Source organism: Bos indicus, chromosome 4, assembly GCF_029378745.1.
Source record: "Bos indicus isolate NIAB-ARS_2022 breed Sahiwal x Tharparkar chromosome 4, NIAB-ARS_B.indTharparkar_mat_pri_1.0, whole genome shotgun sequence".
Lineage (NCBI taxonomy): Eukaryota > Metazoa > Chordata > Mammalia > Artiodactyla > Bovidae > Bos > Bos indicus.
Window position 1 is genome coordinate 103814107 of NC_091763.1, and position 23035 is coordinate 103837141.

The 23035-nt window shown below is 48.5% G+C and overlaps 1 protein-coding gene across 2 annotated transcripts in view; it reads left to right on the forward strand.

Annotated features, from left to right (window-relative positions):
- TBXAS1 (thromboxane A synthase 1) overlaps positions 1-21457 on the forward strand; it is a 173667-nt gene extending 152210 nt beyond the window's left edge. For both annotated transcript variants that reach the window (XM_019959171.2, XM_019959172.2), the window contains 4 exons: positions 12705-12796; positions 17339-17476; positions 19208-19370; positions 21229-21457. In XM_019959171.2, coding sequence (XP_019814730.2) covers positions 12705-12796; positions 17339-17476; positions 19208-19370; positions 21229-21303 — 468 coding nt within the window. In that variant the 3' untranslated portion in view covers positions 21304-21457. The remainder of the gene's footprint in view (positions 1-12704; positions 12797-17338; positions 17477-19207; positions 19371-21228) is intronic.
- Positions 21458-23035: the final 1578 nt, after the last annotated feature.

The window sequence follows — 23035 nt, forward strand, 5'->3', positions numbered from 1 at the left end:
ACAATAAATCGCATCACAGTGGCGATCTCTATCTAACCAGAAAATTCTCAGCCCAGACAATGGCTCATTTATTTCCAACAATATTCAATACAGCGGAATTCCAGGCCCACAAAAGGATTTCTACAGATTCTTGGAGTTGCTTGCAAAGGGGTTTAACCTACATAGAAAAGAGAGCTGTTCAATTATAGATTCCCAGGCATGAGGGAGACCTTTGTAAATAAATTGTAAGGTGGTCTGCTGAAAACGTGGCTTCTTCCCTGGGGTGGGGGGGGGGGGGCATCTCACCTCCTGACAGTGCAAGGCAGAAGCACCAGGCCTCACCTGGGGAGGGTGTTTGGGTGAAGAGCTGGGTCGAGATGTCTGCTGGCGGGGTGGGGGGCAGAGCCCGCTACGGGAGGATAGGAGCCCCTCACCCAGACCCTCAGCTGATACATTTTATAAACATCCAGGCAGGGCAGCCTCGCAAGACTCCTGGGCTTTACAAATACATTTCAGATCCACAGTCAGCGAGACGGTGTTCTGAGCATGGGCTGGAAAGAGGCGGTAGGAAACAGGAGAGGAGGGAGAGGTCTGGAAGCAGCCTTCTAAATTTAACATGCAGTTGCTTTTAGGCCAAGTGGATGAAGAGTAAATTCCAGCCCCTAAAGCTCTTATCTTTGTTTACCATTTCCCCAAACAGCAAGTGACCTGGGCTCTGCTTTCAGCCTGAATTAGCAACCAAGATGCACGCAGGAATGAGCGATGGGATGCTGGGGGCTGGGCCAGGGGGATAAACAGGGCAAGCTGACCACTCCCCACCTTGATGGGACATTTGCCCGAGTGACCCGACGTGACGTTGCAGGCCGTCCCTGGGCAGGCGAGGGTGAGGTCGTGATGCGTCAGACCATCCCAGATCGGGGAGGACCATGAAGCCTTCCACCTCCTTGATGAGGGAGCCATAAATATCCTAGAGCGACCTTTTCTGATGCTCAATAATAGCTTCTCAACATCTCTCCAGCGGGCATGGAGCATGGCTGCTTTATTGCTAACTTCTAGCCATTTGAAAGGAGAAGGCAATGGCACCCCACTCCAGTACTCTTGCCTGGAAAATTCCATGGATGGAGGAGCCTGGTAGGCTGCAGTTCATGGGGTCGATAAGAGTCAGACACAACTGAGCGACTTCACTTTCACTTTTCACTTTCATGCATTGGAGAAGGAAATGGCAACGCATTCTAGTGTTCTTGCCTGGAGAATCCCAGGGACGGAGGAGCCTGGTGGGCTGCCATCTATGGGGTCACGAAGAGTCGGACACGACTGAAGCGACTTAGCAGCAGCAGCAGTAGCCATTTGAAAATTCCTCCGTGTATGTTGAGGCATAATTTTTTCTCTCTGGGACTTACCATTGGGCTTGGTTCCCTCCTCAGTCACGGTAGGAGCAGTGTGTCCTTTTTGTCACACGCCTGCCACTCAGGTGGCTGTGCCCTCACGTCTCCCCATGATTCGCTCTGTTCTCCTGAGTTCTCTGAGTGCCTCACTGAAGCAAGTTGGTCCACTTTACTCGCCCTGGTCCCACCTCTCTCCCTGCCGTTGCTCAGCCTCACAGATGCTGACTTTGGCCTCACCTTTCTCCCCAGATGACGGCCCAATGGCCTTTCCAGCCCCTCTGCCATCTTCCCCTGGACAGTCCTCACATTTCAGTCTCAGTTACATGTCAGTCCACGATGCCCTGCTTTTCTCTCCTCCCCTCATACCAGTGGACTTGTGTACCCATTATGGGTTGGAGTGGACACCATCCCCTGCTGGGGCCCCCGATGCTGCCCTGCCAAGATCCTGTAAGAGGCAGCCCCAGCCGGGGCCATTCTGGTTCCCTCATTTTTTTTTTTTTTTTTTTAGCCACCCCGGGATGAAATCTGAAAATCGCTTTTATCTCTTGGTTCCTTGACCCCTTATATCCAGACTTGCCAGTCAGGCTAGTCATCCTTTGCACCAGTGATGCTGAGAATTACCCTGGGAGCTTTTAAAACCATATTAATTCCTGCTCCCAGTCCAGACCAATTAAAGTGGAATGTTTCTAAGTGGTGCTGGGCATCAGCTGAGAACAACCACGAGGGGAGTCACTGCTAACATTCCTCCTGTTCCTACCCCATTTCCTGTTCTGATAGCAGACACTGTCCTCAGAGCTCATTGTCTCTGCCTGGACTCCCACACAGTCCCCCGTTTTATTGCCTAACCCCCCCAACACTTCCAACTATCCCTCCATGTCATGATCAGGTCACAAGATATCATCTTCTGTGTGTCACCTCCACACATCAAACACCTTCAGTGGCTCCCTAGTACCAAAATAACAAATCTTTGAACAAGTAGACCGATTCCTGAACATATAGTAAGTGGTAGGTATGGGACTGTACCCCCGCCCCCAACACTCTGCTAAGTGCAGGCCAGGTACTCGATGTCTATCTCAGGGGAGAGAAGAGTGAACAAAAAAATATTTATCTGCAAATTAATGCCATAACTCCCTCCACAAGGGCTGAGAAAACGGGCTGGGTGTTTGCCTATCATTTACTAAGGGGATTATTTCTTTAAATATCACCTATAATCAACTGTGGACAATCCCTGCTAATGGAGAGAACCAAATCCTAAATATTACAACACAGCAGATAATTCAAAAACTTGAATCTGCTTGATCTGGGAATGTGTTTTACGCTTCTGAGGGCTTGCGTCTGATAACGGAGATGATTTTAAAATTAGGTAATTAGATGTGTCTTATTTGTTCCTCCCCCTACCCAGTCCCCATAGACACTCAAGGAATAAATAACTCAGCTCCCAAAATAATATGCTATTTTTTTTCTCTCAACCCTTTCCTGAAATAGAGATAGTGGATACATTCCAGGGTACTGAAGGGGGCAGGAAGAGGAAAGAAGGCAGAAACCCGCAGTGACAGTTAATAGAGGGGATGGGATGGGGGGTTGTCAACAGACCGCCCTTCAACGGATCCACCATTAAACCGTAGCCAGTACACCCAACCAGCCTGCAAACTGTTCACAGTATCTGCTAAAGCTGACCACACACATCCCGTGACCCAGCAATTCCACCCCTAGGTACATACCCAACAGAACTGTGACCTACGTTCACCAAAAGCCACATATAACAGTGTCCCGCTTTCTTCATAATGGGCCCCGAACTGGGGACAATGCAAATGTCCACCCACAGCCGGAAGGATGAACAGACATGGAATGGACACACAACTCCACACCATACCACCAGTGAGTCTCAAAGACACACAGTGAACACAGGAAACCAGGCACAAAAGCCGAGGTTCTGGATGTTCCATTTACGTAAAGTTTTTAAAGAGGCAAGATAACCCCTTGTTTTAGAGGTCAGGACGATGCTTACTTTTTCTGGGGGGAGCAATGATGGGAAGGGGTCACTGAGGTCCGTGGGAGCGCTGGAACTGTTCTGCATCCTGATCTGGATGCTGGTGACGCAGGGGCGCTCACTTTGTGAAAATTTACTAAGCCCTGCGCTTTGGTTTGCATTATATTGAATATTTTCCTGTGTGCATGTTATTCTTCCAGAAAATATACAAAGGAAAGTAAGGGAGGAAGGAGGGGAGGGGAGAGAGAGGATGAAAGGAGAGCGGAAGGGTGGCAATGCTTGAAGGTAAAATCCTTGGAAGCTGAAGACCTGCGTTTAGTTCTCACTCTGCCACGTGCTAGCTGTGTGACCTTGGACTAGCCACTAACTTCTCTGAGTCTTTTTTTTTTTCATCTATGAAATAGGAAACAAAAATGCCTACCTGCTTCACAGTGCAGTTGTGAGGACCAAATGATGTAAGGGATATAAAAATTCTTCAGAAGGCAGTAGAGTACTGCAGGAGAGGAGTACTATTATTGTCATAATAGAGCTCTGCAGACAGAATTCCTGCAGAGCGTCAGTACCATCAATAAAGCTGAACCCAGGGCAGTCAGCAGGGAGGGCTGACATGGTGGCGGGGTATGTGTGTGTGTGTGGGTACAGGCAGGCTGGTTTTGGGTCGTTCATTACATCTCCTCATCTAATCCCTTAATGGCCTAGGCCTCAGTGTACAAGAGCACCTGGAATAATCCCTGTGTTTATGTGAGATGGGTCTGTCGCATTCCTTTTAAAGTGGATATAAATAGATGCCACACACACCCTCCTAATTACCTCTCCTAAGGTAAGACGCTTGTCTACTTCTAAACCTGCCAAATTCTTTAGATTAGCATATGCAGGACTGTCCGGGTATTAGGAAGGCAAGCCAGCCACGTAGAAGAACCCCCCACCCCCAACAGCTTTCCCCTCATTACTTCTTGCTCCAGGCCTGAAACAGCTCTCTCAGAATATCTATGGATGTCAACGCTGAGCCAGAAGAACCCCAGTGCCCCAGTTTAAGTGGGCCATGAGGAACCCAGGCCTGGGCTCAGCCTCGCCCTGGGGACTCAGGGCTGTGTCTGGAGACTGGCCGCCAGGGGACTATGGGTTTTCTTCCAGGTCAGGGGGCAAAAGGGCAAAGTGAGAGTTGCCACATTTTCCCTGGGAGAATTCCATCTCGTGGTCCATGTCCCCTGGAGAATGAGTGCAAGTGGAAACCTTGAGTCTTCCCGGGTCTCTGTCTTCCCTTCTGTCCCTAGGCTTGAACTCCCTTGGCCTTATCTTACGGGACACCAGGGTCCCAGCTTCTAGTGGGTGGGGCCTGACCTGACCCCACGCATTATGTGCAACACCAAGTCTGGGGCATGTGTGCGAGCATTTAGCAAAACTGTCTGATGCTGGTATTTCTTGGGAGGAACAAAATTGAGGCCTCCCCCACTTCTATTTCCTTTAGAAAAATAAGAAAACATAAATTTTTCTATTAGATCCCTGAGCCTCCAGGAAAAATATTTTTGAAAGCAATGACATTTTAATTTTCTTTTTATCATTCTACTCCACATGGTATCAGCACACACCCAGACTGAGGTGTACATGTAGGTGTGAGTGACTCAGAGTGTGTGTCTGTAACTTGCAGAGAAAATGGTACACAAAAATCCAAATGTAGCAAAGTGAGGTTAACAGGCAAGGAGAGTATTTCCCACTTAAATTTGTTTATCAATAGTTTCCCATAGCGTTCCCTTGTGTGTGCTTCTGCTCAGTCATGTCTGATACTTTGTGACCCCACGGACTGTAACCTCCCAGGCTCCTCTGTCCATGGGATTTCCCAGGCAAGAATACTGGAATGGGTTGCCATTTCCTCCTCCAGGGATCTTCTCGACCCAGGGACTGAACTCACATTTCTTGCATCTCCTGCTTTGATAGGTAGATTCTTTACCACTGTGCCACCTATCAGATTTAGCTACCACATTTAAATATTGGTTTGCAGAGGCTAAACTAAATGATAGAAAGACCAAGAGACTGAGCTACTTAGACATAAAAGTAGCAGTTATTGCCCATTGAAAAATCAAATAGAGATGAAAACATCTCTCTGAAAATGATTGAGAATGCAAACCATAAGGCAAAGATTCCATTCACTTTTTTGTTTCTATTTTCCCCCAATATTTAAGATTTAATCAATATTTCCCAATATTAAATGTTAGTAAATATTTAAAATTTATTTTCAACCGTCTAAGAGTATGTGTGTGTATGCTAAGTCCCTTCAGTCATGCCTGACTCTTTGCAACCCTATGACCTGTAGCCCTCCAGGCTCCTCTGTCCATGGGATTCTCCAAGCTAGCATACTGGAGTGGGTTGCCATGCCCTCCTCCAGGGGATCTTCCCAACCCAGGGATCAAATCCATGTCTTGTATGTCTCCTGCATTGGCAGGCAGGGTCTTTACCACGACCACCACCTGGGAAGACCGTCTAAGAGTACAGTTACTTGTTTTGCAGAACAGGTGCCAGCTGAACGGGATTCTGTAAGATTGTAGAATGGCTTTCCTTCTTGACACATCCTTCGAGAGTAGTTTAACATGGAGAACAGAGGGCCTTGTGATGAAACGTGCTCCTGGCCTCTGAATATTACATTTAAACAGAAGTCCTGTCTGCCTGTTTGGTACTTTAGTTTCCAGAGACCTTTCACCTTTACCATGTCATTGGCTCTGCTCCAAGAGACGGGTAGGGAAAAATCATGACCTGGAACTCAGAGACTAGGGGACCTGTTGATGTTGCCTTGGTGACTGGCCCAAGGCCAGGGCTGCTGGGCAATGGATGCAGGGCAGAACCCCTGGCGGGACATGGTGACCACCCCGAGGCCTGGCCCAGGCCAGCCAGAGAGGCTGCAGGGGCATCCTCGTGGGGTGAGAGACAGATTGATTGTAAGGGCTCTCCCAACTCTTAATTCTGATAACCTGGGCTTTGCTACAGGCTTTGGGGGGAGTGGGTACCCTTGGGGATCCAATTTTAACATTATCTCTTGGAAACCCAGATGCTTGAAGTGCTTCCTGGCTTGACTCTGCTCAGATCCTACTCCCCGCAAGTTCCCCAACACTCCAGGCCAAGCAGACCCCCTCAGCCCTTGCCAGCACAGACAGAGGGTCTGAGCATGCCGAGGGGAACAGCCCAGGGCTGACTGGTGCAAATCTCAGCCCCAGGTCCCCAGGATCTTGCCTGCAAGGCCTCGGCTTCTATTTAAACATCTGGGCCGAGCTCACCAAACTTTTCTTCCAAGGAAAAGCACTTCCTTGACTAAACTTTCACTTCTTTCTCTTTTATTTCAAATAAATTCTACTCCCACCCCCATTTAAAAAAATATTTTTATTTATTTGGCTGCCCAGGGTCTTAGTTGCAACATGTGGGACCTAGTTCCCTGACCAGGGATCGAACCTGGAACCCCCGCATTGGGAGCGTGGAGTCTTAGCCACTGGACCGCTAGGGAAGTCCCCCAATCCCATTTTTTTAATGTGTCCTTTTTTTTTTTTCTAGATGGCAAAGAAAAACATGCCACCTCTTCCATTTCATTTCCCCCACCATGATCCATGCCTGCTGCATTTCGTTCACGTCTGCCCCAGACCCGGGTGCCCTGCACAGAGGCCCTTCTGTCTTCTGTACCCGGAGCTCTGCTCTCCAGCCTCCAAGACATCCCAGAACAGCCCCTCTCCCCCTCAGACAGCCTAACACAACCATTTCAGATTCTTTCACGCATCTCAGAGTCTTTACACAGGCTGTTGCATGCTCTATTGTTATTTAAATTTCTATCTACTACCTTAATTTCTTATGAAGGAAAACTTTAAGCTATATAAGTTGGAAAAATAGCTGAGTGAACCCCTGTGTACCCATCACTCAGCTTCAAGTGTCAAATGGTGGCCACTTTGGTTCCCTCGCCCTCTCCTACTCTGCCATTTTCTTTTTTGGCTTTTAGATCCCGGACATCATCTCACGTTTTTCATATCTGTTGTGAAGAATTTGGATTCAAGATTGCCGAGGTCCTTTAGGTTCAGTTTGACTCTGAGCAGAAGCGCAGGTTCCCTCCCGGGGAGTCCCCATTTGCCATACGCTTGCTGCCCTCTGCTGGCCGGGCTGGCTCAGGACACTTTTGCCCTCGATGCTGGCCCAGATTTTCCTCAAATAACTTAACCCAGGAGTTGGGGGGGGGGGCGGGGCGCGGGTGGAGGGCGGGGAGGAGGGGACCGGGTTCTAAGGGGTGAAGGGGAGTCTGAGTGGGTGGGTGGGGACTGCCTCGCCTGGGTTTGGTTAAAACGCTGAGACCTGAGCGCCCCCCTTCAACCACATCCATACATCCATGCAGAAAAGATCACTAGGGCAGGTCAGACAGATAGTCTGCAGCAGTCTCACCACCTTGGCTGCACAAAACCAGCATCCAGGCCCCACCCTGAACCAACAGTCAAATCCCTGAGGGGCCAGGGATCAAGCATCCTTATATACTAAAAACCCCCTGGCTGCATCTAATGTTCAAGCATGTCAAGAACTGCTGGGCCAACACGCTGATGTTGGTATGCATCTTGAGCCCAAAGCTAAGAAGTAGTGATTTTTTTAAAAAAAAGCTCATCGGGGAAAAGAATAAATGAAGACTTGACCTCACAATACAAATTACCCTTGGTCTATCTTAAAAAGTCCCTTCCAAGTGCTGACAGCTTCCGGCCAGACACTTTTGTTTGAGGAACCAATACCATGGACTTGCTAGGGATGCTACTCTTAGATCTGGTTTCCTTTTCTTTTTTGAGATATAGTTCTACATTTGGGTGAACAGTACCACTGTTCTGTTCTGGCTTTTTACATGTCTGCATTTGTTAAGACTCCTTTCGTTGCAGATAACAGAATTTGGCTGTCACTAAGTTAGGTCAAAAATGAGAACTTGCTGGAAGGGTACTGAGACGCCACCCACAGGGCTCCTTGCCAGGAGCAGATGGCAAACAGGACACAAGGAAATGGATCCTGTCCTTTGCCTCTGGTTCTCCGCACATCTAATTCATGGCTGCTTTCTCACGGCAAACGTGTTTACTGCTCATTAATCCGCATGGCGGTACATGGCCACCAACAGATCATGACTTACCTGTGTTCAGCTTCCAGCTGCTGGAGAAAAACTCCTTTTTCCTCTGCCTAGGTCCTTTAAAAGTCCAGGCTGACACTTTCAGGTCAGAGCCCCACTCAGGAGCCAATCAACTGTGGCCTGCAGGGCTGACTATGTAATTTGTCCAACCTGATGCCAAATGGAAAAAAGCAAGGGAAAGTGCCATTAACAGTATATAGAAAGGCTCTTCCTTTCTTCTCCCATCTCTCAAATTATCACAGTGTGTTTTATTTTCTATTTAACATCAGTCTAAGTAAAGAAAACTCTAAATTTTAAATTATCAGTGTGAATTTTACCACTCATCTCTGGATCATGCAATGCCACTTTTAAATGGTAATATCAGAGCATTTAACTCACATGCAGAACCACTGAAATTACATAACTAGTATTTTGTGACTCATGGGCCAGAAGAGATAAAGACAAACCAAACTCCTCAAGATTGGAAGGAAGATGAGGGGGTGTGCCAGGTTCCCCCAGAGTGTGGGGGCACAGGATGAGTTGGGAGAGTCAGGAGCCTGGGGTCTCTGCCCCTCCTCCAGCCACCAAGCCCACCTACAGGATGGCACCCCTAGACCCCGGGGCAGGGTCTAGGGAAGATGAGCCAGGTGTCCCCCTTCCCAGATCCAGCCCCCAAACCCACAGTAGGCTGTCACTCCCCAAAGATCTTTAAACTTCTGTGCCAGGAAACATGCAGTATTAGACCAGGAGTGGGCAGAGGCTTGTCCAGGGCAGCACACAGCCACAGTGCTGCCTGCCCAGAGCAGGGATGGCCAACACCATGCCCACTCCAAGATGCTTCAGGGTGAATGCACCCCATGCCTACCTCCTCCACACCTGAGCCTAAGCCCCTGAGGAATGGAGGGCAATGGTGGTCAAAGGGAAACCAGAGAGGGGTGGCCAGGCTGGGCCCAGGGCACCAGGGGCAGGAGAGCAGACAGCTGAGAACCCGCCCTGGGGAAGAAGCCAAGGTGGGAGCCCTCATGGGTGAGGCTCCAAGCCCCGTTGCTCACTCCAGTATCCCCTCAGACTCTGCTCCCTAAACACAAATTCAAAGATATGACGATTAAGATTCTCCACAGGGGACTCCCCTGGCAGTCCAGGGTTAAGACTTCACCATGCAACGCAGGGGGTGTGGGTTCCATCTCTGGTCTGGAAGCTAAGATCCCACATGCCTCAACAGCCAAAAAAAAAAAAAAATCAAAATATAAAATAGAAACAGTATTGTGACAAATACAATTTAAAAAAAAAAATTTTTTTTTTAAAGAAGAATCTCCACTTGGCAACCACAGAGCATTAAACTCCAAGCATTAGAGCCCCTCTCTCCAGTCATGTGTTTATCGGCCTGGCCCTGGTGGCCTGGGATGGAGGTGGAATTGTGGGGTCAGGAGATAACCTTCTAAATAAACAGTTCCCAGAAACGAAGATGGAGAATGTTGGGAAAGCCAACTGTTTTCATTTTTGCCTTTCAAATTTGTAAACATTAGGCTGCACATGTTTTCAGCAACTTGACTTTGTGTGTGTGTGTGTGTGTGTGTGTGTGTGTGTGTGTATGTTGGTCACTCAGTTGTGTTCAACTCTTTGTGATCCTGTGGACTGTAGCCCGCCAGGCTCCTCTGTCCATGGAATTCTCCAGGCAAGAATACTGGAGTGGTTTGCTATTCTCTTCTCCAGGGGATCTTCCCGACCCAGGGATCCAACTCGGGTCTCCCTTGTTGCAGACAGATTCTTTACCATCTCAGCCACCAGGAACATTTTTCACTCAGCAGTATTTTATGCACTAATGGCTACCTTATATTGAACAGCGATACTCTAACAGATTAGCTAAGGTATTTACCATGGACTTCAGAATTCCACATGTTCTGGCTCATCACTCTCCACTCTGCCTGTCTGCCCCTCACACACTAAGCATTTAGTGCTTACGCATTTGCTCCTGCCAGCGTGGTCCCCTCTCTCATGGGGACAGCCTATTGGCCTTACCGTAGAGTTTTGGTTCTGTCCTGATGCGTGATGCTACCCAAGGACAGATGTTTCTAAGGCAACCCTGATGTTGCTGATCCAGGGAGTTCTGTCTTACAATCACTGGTTTAGATCCCATGCAAGGCGGCAGCTGCAGGCTTGTGAGCAGCTCCCAGGGGTAAGATGGGGCCTGCAGAATGGGCTTGCCTCAAGTGCTGCCCCCTGCTGTCCTGAGAGGAGAAGTCAGAAGCAAGCTAAAGAGGAGGAGGAGGAGGAGGAGAAAAGTCCTCCCAAATTGAGGACTTCTCTTTGAACATCGTTAACTGATTTATGACTTCCCAGGTGGCACTAGTGGTAAAGAACCCACCTGCCAATGCAGGAGGCATGGGATATGTGGGTTTGATCCCTGTGTCAGGAAGATCCCCTGGAGGAGGAAATGGTAACCCAGTCCAGTATTCCCATGGATAGAGGAGCCTGGTGGGCTACAGTCCATGGGGTCACAAAGAGTCTGACCAGAGTTGGACACAGTTTAGCTACTGAGCATGCCCGCAACTGATTTAAAAAGATGAGACTGTCATCAAGCAGGTAATTTAACTCAAGCGCTGTAGGGAGCGGACAGACAGGATGGGAGAAATGGGGAGGTGGGGGGGCGGATATCCTCCAATTAGCAGAGCAGCTAACAAACTCCTGTAACCCTGCCCTAACTCATCCCACCCACAGGGGTGCCCACACCTAGCTTCTCAACATCCCACCAATTCACTATCACCCATTCCTCGCATCACGGGGTGACGGCAGAGAATGACAGTGTCACCCCATGGAAATCATCCAGGGGATGTTAGGGTTCCCCAACCCTGGGTGCTGGAATTGTGCTTCTCCACATCTTTGCCCTAATCAATATTTTCCAGCTTTTTATAACCTGATGAGTGAAAACCGAATCTCATGCTATCAATTTGTATTTTTCATCAAGGCAACCCATACTTGTTGCCTCTTCATTTCTGTTGACCACTTTTCTGATGAGTTTCTTTTCTTACTGATTTATTGTAGCTCATGGAGTTTTGGGGCTTCCCACATAGCTCAGTTTGCTGCCAGCAATGCTGGAGACCTGGGTTCAATTCCTGGGTTGGGAAGATCATCTGGAGAAGGAAATGGCAACCCACTCCCATATTCTGGCTTGGAAAATCCCAAGGACAGAGGAGCCCGGCAGGCTACAGTCCATAGGTCGGAAGAGTCGGACATGACTTAGCGCTATCTTTCTTTTCAAGTTTTTGTTACCATTGATCCTTTTTAGACACAGCAGTTGTTTTTGTTTTGCTGTTTTACTATTTGTCTTTTAACTTCATGATGTGCCCATTACTACCCTGTGGTAGCCTCCCTGAGATTTGCTAGAGGACAAGTGTTGACAAAAATAATCAATAAATGATCACTAATAAGAATAGAAAAGAGTTTTATTTGAGCCAAACCAGTCCAGAAGCCCACTTCCCAGATTATTCTGAGAAATTGCTCTGGAGAAGTAGGGTTTTCAGCCCAGTTTTATATCTCATCAGAACAAAGGACATTAAACAAGTCAGGGTTACATTTCTTCAAGGTTTCAAAAAAAAAAAAAGACCAGCGCATACATAGCAAGTCAACATGGCCTTGGCACCTGGGAAGGGAGTCTTATCATCAAAGGAGAACCAGCATTGGCTTCCCAGGAAGAAAGGCATTTAATCTTTATTTTTAACACAGACATTCTTTACTCCCAGTTAATGTGCTGGTTTCTTTAATAATTGAAGTAGTTGTACAGTGTATGTTTGACAGGCCACAAAGGGGCTACTTTAGTTAGCGTAAAATTCAAGTGAACTCATGTATAAAGCCAGAATGACTTCCCTATATCCTGATATGAAAAATAATTTTTTATCATAAGGGAGTGTGTACAATACGTAGCCTGCCACACCATCCGCTCTCATAATTGCTATCAGGGCAGCCGCCGCCGTAGTTTTATAACATACATCTGACACCCAGAGGCCCCGCAGTCCCAGGCCTGCTGGTCTTCAGTAACACGCAGCACCGTGAAACCAGCGTAATAGAATATGTAGACTGTTCTGCAGAGTGCTAATCTAATGCCATTTGGATGGGATCATGTTTCATCTTGTGGGGTTTCCATGTAAGCGTTTGCGAGCACTGAAGCTGCTCTAAAGTTAGTGGGAAAGACTGAAAGCTGTGTGACTCGATCTAACTCAGCATTCCTCCTTTGTTACCACCCCTCCATCAGCTGGCCCCTGAGTACTGCAGCCTCCAGGAAGGTCTGCCCTACTTGGACATGGTGATTAAAGAGACCTTGAGGATGTACCCACCGGCTTTCAGGTAAGCCTGCACCCCAGGTCTTCAGTCTGTCACCACCTGTGTTGTGAAGAATGCTGGACCCAAGCTCCTGGAGGGGAAGGTCTGAGTATTGGGGGTCATCTCCAGGGGCACTGGACACCATGCCGGACATACGGTCACCATGGAAGTAAATGTCTGGCCTATATTCCTATATGTTAACTATCTTTTCAAAGCGTCATTGCTGTTTTCTTAACACAACCTTCCTCCCCAACCCAAGCCAATCTCTTTGGCCTCCTAGCCTCAGATGACTTTTGCTCTTTCCCTGGCCTGTTCATTCACCAGCTACTTATTAAGCATCTACTTTATGCCATGCGCTGGGAAATCAGCCAAAACAGATAAAGCATCTGCCTTTGGAGTTGACAGTCCAGAGGGGAACATCCAAGGCCTGGAATGCTCCTTCATTCTCTCCAACGATCCACACCTCACCCCATCCTCAGAGCTCCCACCCAGAACTTAGTGCTCCAGGAGGTCTGACTCAGCCAGCCTCCTGTTCCCCACTGGCTCTCTCCCCACCACAGCACTCTGCACACTGACTCTACCTCATATTATATTTTTGGACACTTTTAAACTGCTCTGCAACATTTCACCAAAGTTCATCCAGCCACACCAACCTGTAAATGCCTTGAGAGCAGGAATCAGGTCTTCTGCTTCTTTCAAATTCCCCCTAAATGAGATGCTACCAAATTCCAGGCTCATTCACCCCAAGCACAGTAAGCCAAGCGCTGAGATGCTGAGGTTTGCAGCAGAGAACAGACACGTTCACAAGGCAGCCAAGCGTGGAGACAGAACAAATCTCCAGGCTGCCTCCCCCACTTCAAGTGGCCCAGGTATTCATGGGATAAAGTGGCAGCTGAGGAGCACGGGGAAAGGTAATGATGGGAGATGAGAAAAAGGTGAGGCAATTGTAGTTCTAAGCAGGTGCAAGGAAGCTATAGGTGTCTCCACGGGAAGCAAGTTCAGAATATGGCGGCCTTAGCGTCAAAACAAAAGGTAGTTTTGAGCCCTCTGAGGTCAAAAGGTCAGCAAGAAGCCACTTGCACATGCCCAGTTGGAGCGTCAGCGGTCTTTACCAGTCTTAACAGGCTCAAGCTCCAACTAGACACAGCTGTCTCCAAGTTCCTGAAAAAAAAAACAACTTGGAAAAACATCTTACTGTTGAAGCTGCCTGGTCTTTACAGTACGGGCAGGCTGTTGTGTAGCAACAATTAAAGCAAGCTTCATCAATGAAGGCAAGCTGAATGGATCTAACTGAGGACTACCCTGAGTTTCAGAGGTGGCCCATGGAGCACAGGGTCTTAACTTCGGTCTCTAGACCCTCAGAGAGTGAACCGTTGCCAGAGCTCAGGCTCTAGGAACAGAGGCAACCCAAAGCATGTAACTTAGAAATTCTACTCTGCATCTCTAGGAAGCATTGTACCACATAAACCATATGGAGGTAACTTTTGCCATTTTAAAAAGAGAAAATGTGGATGATGTGAAGGTATCTCAAAATTACATTACAAACCGAAAATATCCTAGCGAGTGTGATTGTAGATGTTGTGCAAAACGTTCAGACCCAGAGCCAAGAGAGAATTCCCAGGGTGTGAGTCAGATCACATCCTTCTCAAGAACACATGCTTTCAGTCTCCCGGTCCAGGAGCAGAGAGGCACGCCAGGGCTCGCCTCGCTGCTCTGCTGACACCAGTATTAAGACCTGATCCCGGGACTTCCCTGGTGGTCCAGTGGTTAAGACTGATATTCCACTGCAGGGGGCACAGGGTCGACCCCTTGCTGGGAAACTAACAGTCGGCATGCTGAGTGGCCAAACAAAATAAAAGACCCAATTTCACAGGCCTTACCTGACATCCTTGGGAGCCTCAGAGCAAACTGTCATCCGGTCTATTTTTTGTTTTTGTTTTCGTTTTTTAATGATTTATACCAGCTTCCTTCCAAGGGAACTGTGGGCAGCTGCTATACACATGAAATTCAAAATAAGACATTCAGTGATATAACAGATCAAAGACTGTTCAAAGGAAAGAATCCTTGATGGCACGCCAGAGATGGTGACAATTGGGGTCAGGCTTGGTGGCTGAGGCTCCCAGGAGAGAGGAAAACTGGTTGAGTTGAACCATCCTGTTCTCTATTGGGAGGAAAGTGTAGAAACTGATCAAAGACACATCATTTCCTGGATCTAAAGCCAATCAAGCCTTCATCACATGAGACCTTGCATAGATGACATGTTGAGCGACAAAGTCCACAGTCTCCTCAGCACCAAAATTCTGCAGGCAATTCTCATCCTGATCCTTTATAAGAAGCAAAGTGTAAAAGGAAGTCAGTGAAGGCATGGTTCTGGGGAACTAGGATGCTGCGATCTCACCTGAGGGCAGGACAGAACCCAGAGTATCTAGATGGATTTGTTAAAATTCCCACTATATAAAAACAATAGATACAGGTTTCCCTAATGACAGAGCCAGTCTGGACGGAAAGTCAAGACAGTCTCGGTCCTGCCAACAGTTTACTGTGTGATCCTGGTTAAGTTCCAGGCTGTCCTGGGCTTCTGTGCCTTTAGAGGGCACACGGCACCCGCTCTGCCTACTCCAGAAGTGTTGGGAGGATCAGTGAGACAGCAGACGTGGAAACATGTACCCCTGCAGGCAGGGTGTCGTGCGAGGTGTGAAGTAAAGAGCAAGAAGCATTTGAGTTGAATGGCCTCCACCCAGTGCGGCTCCAGTCTCAGGCAAGCCGTGGTCTCCCTTCCTCCGGACCTACTCCACTGGTGGTTTAAACCCCATCATTCTGTTGACTTCTGTCATCAAACAACAGAAGTGAGAGAGGCAGACAAGAGGCCCATTTGCTTTAGCCCAGGCATAGGATTTGGGGGTGAACATAGAATTTTGCTTTTTAATTTTATTTTACTTTATTATTTTCATCTCAGAAAAACGCTTGACTTTTCCCAAGCACTGACACATTTGACTGATACCCTTATTCCTAAAAAATAAACCCTCAAAATTGCCTTTGTGGAAAATGTAACAATTCTCTTTGAAGAATTATTAATGTTGATCCAGGAATCTATGCAGTATAATTCAGCAGAATCTGGCCTGGTATGCAGCACCAATATTTTGGCCACCTGATGCAGAGTTGACTCATTGGGAAAGACCCTGATGCTGGGAGAGATTGAGGGCAGGAGGAAAAGAGGACAACAGAGGACGAGATGGTTGAGATGGTTGGATGGCATCACCGACTCAATGGACATGAGTTTGAGCAAACTCTGGGAGACAGGAAAGGACAGGGAAGCCTGGTGTGCTGCAGTTCTTGGGGTCACAGAGTTGGACATGACCTAGCAACTGAACAAACAAAAAATGCGGCCTAGTCTAGCCAGATCGGAGAAGGCAATGGCACCCCACTTTAGTACTCTTGCCTGGAAAATCCCATGGATGGAGGAGCCTGGTGGGCCGCAGTCCATGGGGTCGCTAAGAGTCGGATAAGACTCAGCGACTTCCCTTTCACTTTTCACTTTCCTGCTTTGGAGAAGGCAATGGCAACCCACTCCAGTGCTCTTGCCTGGAGAATCCCAGGGACGGGGGAGCCTCGTGGCTGCCGTATATGGGGTCGAACAGACTCAGACACAACTGAAGCGACTTAGCAGCAGGATAACAGAGTGACAAATGCAGCAAGGAGCCACGAGTTACTCTTAATTTCTTTTATAAGCAGGAACGGGGTACAACAGTGATTTGTGTAATAACTTTATCTCCTCTGAGATATTTAGGGAAACCTAGTTCTGCAACCTGAAGTAAAAGCCAGCACAAATTATTTTTAATTTTTAAAGTAATTATTCATATTACCAAAATAAAATTGCTTATACTTAAAGAATGAAGAAATACAGAAGGATCCAAAGAAAAAGTTGGCCCCCCACCCCGGTCGCCCACCATCCTCCGCCCTAGTGCCACCCACCCCTTACAGGAGGTCATGGTAGAAGTTTAGGTATTCTTCCGTAAACATTATGTTCATAGGCAGACACATATGGTCTAGCCTTTTCAAATAAGACGTAAATGGTATTAAACCATTGTCATTTGGTAAAAGAAACAATCTGATCAAGATGCTTTCCTCTCCAGTAGAAGTTCTCCATAGCCACACAGACAATGAAGGGGAAGAGATGTGCAAACCCAAATTTCCTGTAGGTAAAGCAAGGGTGTGGCCCCGATGGGAATGGGAAGAAGAAAGCATGGTGGCCGGGGGACAATCCCTGCACGGCTTCCAATACCAAGACCCTCATGCACCCCAACACCAGGCATAAGACAGGTTCTTCAGGCTGAAGGAAGGGATGGATGAACCTAGAGACCCCAGGGTCCAGAGCAACGTAGGGTTAATAGCCAAAGCAGGGGTGGGGTTGGTCCCTGTCCGGGTCACCCCAGGAAGAAGGCTGGACCTCCCATCCGCCAGCCCCCTCCCACACTGCAGACCTGAGCCCCAGCACAGCCGCCCCCCGGGTTCTCCATCTCGTCTCTGCTCTGCCTCAAGGCGGGGGTGACCCGTGTGTCCCCACAGGTTCACGCGGGTGGCGGCACAGGACTGCGAGGTGCTGGGCCAGCGCATCCCCGCAGGCGCTGTGCTGGAGACGGCCGTGGGTGCTCTGCACTACGACCCCGAGCACTGGCCGAACCCCGAGAACTTCAACCCCGAGAGGTGAGTACTGCCCTTTCAAGGGGGCTGGTGGGGGAAGTGAGTGTGAGGATTGGAGGCAGCTGCCAGGAGACAGAGATTTAGTAAAGTGCCCCCAAAGTCCAAAGCTGCGGCAATCAGAGAGAAGTTTTTGAGGCATAATTTCTAAAGGAACTAAGTGTACCATTTTTGAAGAGATCAAAACACAATCCAGAGGTTTGGCCATTTCCACAGCACTGCATGCAAGTAACAAGGCACTTTAGAAACAGGACACCTTTCAGAAACACGTTACGATGTAGCAGGATATCACTTCCTTTTTAAAAAAATGAATGCCTGTTCCAAAACAAGAGTATCAACAATTTCTTCAGGAATTCATGAAGCCTGGCTATGCTAACATGGTAGACCTGAATACCCTCTTCCGTCCCCGCATGGATTTGGTCCATTGTCTAAATTTCATTTCCAGACTCCCAATTTAAAATGTCTGAGCAGGCATCTGCACTTCCTCCTCATGAGAGAGGATGCGTGCCGCCTCCTGGTTGATCTGGCAAGTGAGGGGCTGGCCAGCTGGCAGCTGTGTTTCCACCATTAGTGGCTCCATCTTCCTGTTAATGCAGCCCTGACTCTACAACCCCGGTCCCTGGGAAACAATGGCAGTAGGACCCAGATAAGTAACACTGTGCTGCTCAGCAGCTCCTGGAATTACAGTAGAGATCCAGACACATAAACAGCAGCTGCAGGGTTTATAGCATCACCTTTGAAAACAAATGGCCTTGAAACAAAAAGGGCTTCCCTGGTGGCTTAGGCAGTAAAGAGTCCCGCCCACAGTGCAGGAGACCTGAGTTCGATCCCTGGGTTGGGAAGATCCCCTGGAGAAGGAAATGGCAATCCACTCCAGTATCCTTGCCTAGAGAATTCCATGGACAAAGGAGCCTAGCAGGCTACAGTCCATGGGGTCGCAAGGAGTCAGACACAACTGAATGACTTCACTTGAAAACAAAAAGTGCCTTAACGTGAAAAGTGGATCAAAGATTCTTGGGCCCAGGAGATCCAGAGGCAGTAATAAGTGAGCTGGCCACTATTACAAAATAGTGGTTGTCACCTAGCGTTACTGTCATGGAACACGTATGGCAAATGCTGTCATTTGGAGCTGAAGAAGAGCTTCCAGTGAGTCAAATACTGCCACCCCCAGAGGTTCAAGTTGCGTTCTTGAACCAGAACGGCAAATGTGGGCAGGGAGACAGCTCCCATCATGGCATCAAGAGACAAACTGGTAGGACAAAGCCGTCAGAAGGGGCTGGTGCCCAGGGACTCTGCTTAGGAAGTGGATGCCCACCGGCTAGGGTCACCTTCTGGCTGCTGGGGAAACTGGAGCCATAGGTGAAGCTAGGGCTGTGGTTTCTTGGAGACCTTCATCCTGGATTCTAGTGAGTCTGTGGGCACATTAACCACGCAGTGAATTCATAAGGAGAGGCAGAGAGGGCAAAGTTGATGTTCGGTGATTCTTTGAATTCAACAGTGCCTGGAGGGCTTGGCAGGACAGGAGGAGCGGAGCCTGGACTGAAGCATGTGGAAGGGTGGCCACCTGCTCCGGAGCCTTGGGGACTGACGGGTCCAGCAGAAAACGATCCTGCAGACCCCGGGGGGCAGGGCGCAGGGGGTTGGAGGGTTGAGGCCCCATCTGCCTGGTAGGAGGAGCGTGAAGCCCTGTGTAGGGCAGCGGTGTTCCGGGCTCACCACGACCATGCTGCCCTGCAGGTTCACTGCCGAGGCGCAACAACGCCGGCGGCCCTACACGTACCTGCCGTTTGGGGCGGGCCCCCGGAGCTGCCTCGGGGTGCGGCTGGGGCTCCTGGAGCTCAAGCTGACGCTGCTCCACATCCTGCGCAAGTTCCGGTTCGAAGCCTGTCCCGAGACGCAGGTGAGCCCCGCCCGCTGCTCCGGGCGCAGGGGTACCCACCGCACCCCAACTTCCCACTCCAAGAGCCTTCCACCCGTCGCACCTCCTGCCTGCTCAGGCCTCTTCCCTTTCCGGAATGCCATCCCTCCCCCTTCCCCACCCCCAGTCTAATCCCATCCTCCGAATCCAGATTGGTGTTCCCTCAGACCCCAAAGTAGCCACTGAGAAGTCCTGCTCACTGGGTGTCTCCCATTCCTAGCCCCACCCCAGTTCCTCCAGGAAGCCCTCCCTGACGACTTTGCCAGCCACAACAGACCGTTACTTTTTTTGAAGTCCTGTTTCAAGTGTGCTGCATACTTGCACTGTCTGGTATTACAGCCACTAGCCACACGTGGCTATTTATGTTAGTAATGCTGCTGCTGCTGCTAAGTCGCTTCAGTCGTGTCCGACTCTGTGCGACCCCATAGACTGCAGCCCACCAGGCTCCCCCGTCCCTGGGATTCTCCAAGTAAGAACACTGGAGTGGGTTGCCATTTCCTTCTCCAATGCATGAAAGTGATAAGTGAAAGGGAAGTCGCTTAGTCGTGTCCGACTCTTAGCGACCCCATGGACTACAGCCTACCAGGCTCCTCCATCCATGGGATTTTCCAGGCAAGAGTACTGGAGTGGGGTGCCATTGCCTTCTCCGATGTTAGTAATAAATCAATACAATTAAAAATTCAGCCCTTCATTTGCATTAACCACACTTCAAGCTCTCAGTACCCACTTTCACTAGTGGCTGCCACAGGGGATAGGACAAGTCTAGACCGTCTTGTTTCTTGAGCCTGTAACTGGTCTTCCATCAGGACTCAAAGACATCGATCGGAAAGCCTGCCTGCCCCCAGCACTAAGGCCTGGTGGCACTTCTCTCCTTGGAGGTCCCATGGTAGCCACGAACAGTCCTTTCACACGCGGCTGTAGAGGATACCCTTTCTCGAGTAATTCTGTGGCTTTTCTTCCTAATCTCCATCCCACCATCCATCTTTCCTAAATTGGATATAAGGAAAGCCTTCTGAATGGCAGCGGACTTTCAGCAGGGACCTCTCCCCAAGCCCCTGAGAAAGGGAGAGGGGGTCCTACTCAGTTTCTGGCTGGGTGCCAGGGTGAGAGATGAGAGGAGATGAGGAAGGTCTGGGGTTTCTTCACCACTTTGCACTCTGTGCCCTTGGGCAGGTCGGGTGGCCTCTCTGAACCTGTATGTTTTCATCTGCAGTGCTCTGCTCCCACCTTACAAGCAGACTTGTTAGAAGGATAACTGGGGGACCCCTCCTCTGCGAGATTCCCTGGTAGCTCAGCTGGCAAAGAATCCACCTGCAATGGCAGAGACCCCTGTTTGATTCCTAGGTCAGGAAAATTCCCTGAGGAGGTACAGGCTACCCACTCCAGTATTTTGGGACCTCCCTGGTGGCTCAGGTGGTAAAGAATTCACCTGCAAGGTGCGATACCTAGCTTCAATCCCTAGGTTGGGAAGATCCCCTGGAGAAAGGAATGGCTACCCACTCCAGTATTCTGGCCTGGAGAATTCCATGGACAGAGGAGCCTGGCAGGCTACAGTCCATGGGGTTGCAATGAGTCAGACACAACTGAGCAACTTTCACTTTCACTTTCCTCTGCGGGACATTATTAACATAGGAAAGGGGTGAGTCCCTGTCCAAAACCAGGCCCAAGACACCAAGAGGCTCTGCGACCTCTCAGAGTCCCCCTGGGGAGGCCACTTTGCTCAGTCTCAGCCCTGCCCTCCCTCAGCCCAATTCCCACAACCTGCCTCAGGCCCATTCCCAGGGAACTTTCTTGTCAATAGGGTTAATTCTGACAGATATCTTAATTTCCTCTATTTTAGGTACCACTGCAGCTAGAATCCAAATCTGCCCTAGGTCCAAAAAATGGCGTCTACATCAGAATCGTCTCTCGCTGACACCACCTTCTCATCCAAAGAAAATCCTTGTGTGGAAATGTGGATTTTTGTTAAAACACCACCGAAGCAGTTGAAAGCATGCCAGGCCTATGAATATAAAAGTGGTCATTTATGTAACATTTTCTAAATGCTTAATAAATGTGTATTGCACTTAGTTTTGACTTTGCTAATGGTATTTAAAAAACAGATCCTCCTCTCAATAAAGGATTGGTACTAAATGAGTTAAAACATAGTTTGGACAAAATGACTGAGAACTTGGGGTTTTGGAAGAAATTCTGGCCTCCGGATGGAAGGCATCTATAGCGTAGGGGACACACAGATGCTCAAGAGGTCCTGATGGCCCAAGTACGGGAATCTTTTCAGTGTCTGCTGCATTGTGATGTTTAACTTAAGAGAATAATGTTGACCAGAAGCTCAACTTTAAAAGTGGTTCAAGAGCTTTATTATGCTTTGATTTTTCTAGGTAGAGTACTACCAACATTCTAAGTTTCAATGCACAGAAAAGTGATGAGGCCAAAATGTACTTTCTCTTTTAAAGTACATCCTATCTTAATGCTCTGTGGTGACCTGAATGGGAAGGAAGTTAAAAAGGGAGAGGTTATATGTATATATATAGCTGATTAATTTTGCTGTACAGTAGAAACTAACACAACATTGTAAAGCAACTACTGTTGCTGATCAGTTGCTCAGTCGTGTCTGACTCTTTATGACCCCGTGGACTGAAGCACACCAGGCTTCTCTGTCCTTCACCATCTCCTGGAGCTTGCTCAAACTCATGCCCATTGAGTCAGTGATGCCATCCAACCATCTCATCCTCTGTCATCCCCTTCTCCTCCTGCCCTCAATCTTTCCCAGCATCAGGGTCTTTTCGCATCAGGTGGCCAAAGTACTAGAGCTTCATCATCAGTCCTTCCAATGAATATTTAGGACTGATTTCCTTTAGGATGGACTGTTTGGATCTCCTTGCAGTCCAAGGGACTCTCAAGAGTCTTCTCCAACATCACGGTTCAAAAGCATCAATTCTTCAGTGCTTAGCTTTCTTTATGGTCCAACTCTCACATCCATACATGACTACTGGAAAAACCATAGCTTTGACTATACAGACCTTTGCTGGCAAAGTCACGTCTCTGCTTTTTAATACGCCGTCTAGGTTTGTCATAGCTTTTCTTCCAAGGAGCGTCTTTTAATTTCACGGCTGCAGTCACCATCTGCAGTCATTTTGGAACCCAAAAAAATAAAAGTCTGCCACTGTTTCTTTCCATTTTCCCCCATCTATTTGCCATGAAGTGATGGGACCAGATGCCATGATCTTAGATTTTTTTAATGTTGAGTTTTAAGCCAGCTTTTTCACTCTTCTTTCACCTTCATCAAGAGGCTCTTTAATTCCTCTTTGCTTTCTGCCATAAGGGTGTGTCATCTGCACATCTGAGGTTATTGATATTTCTCCCGGCAATCTTGATTCCAGCTTGTGCTTCCTCCAGCCCAGCATTTCACATGATGTACTATGCATATAAGTTAAATAAGCAGGGTAACAATATATAGCCTTGACATACTCCTTTCCCAATTTGGAACCAGTCTGTTGTTCCATGTCCAGTTCTAACTGTTGCTTCCTGACCTGCATACAAATTTCTCAGGAGGCAGATTCAAGTGGTCTGGCATTCCCATCTCTTTAAGAGTTATCCAGTTTGTTGTGATCCACACAGTCAAAGACTTTAGCATAGTCAATAGATGT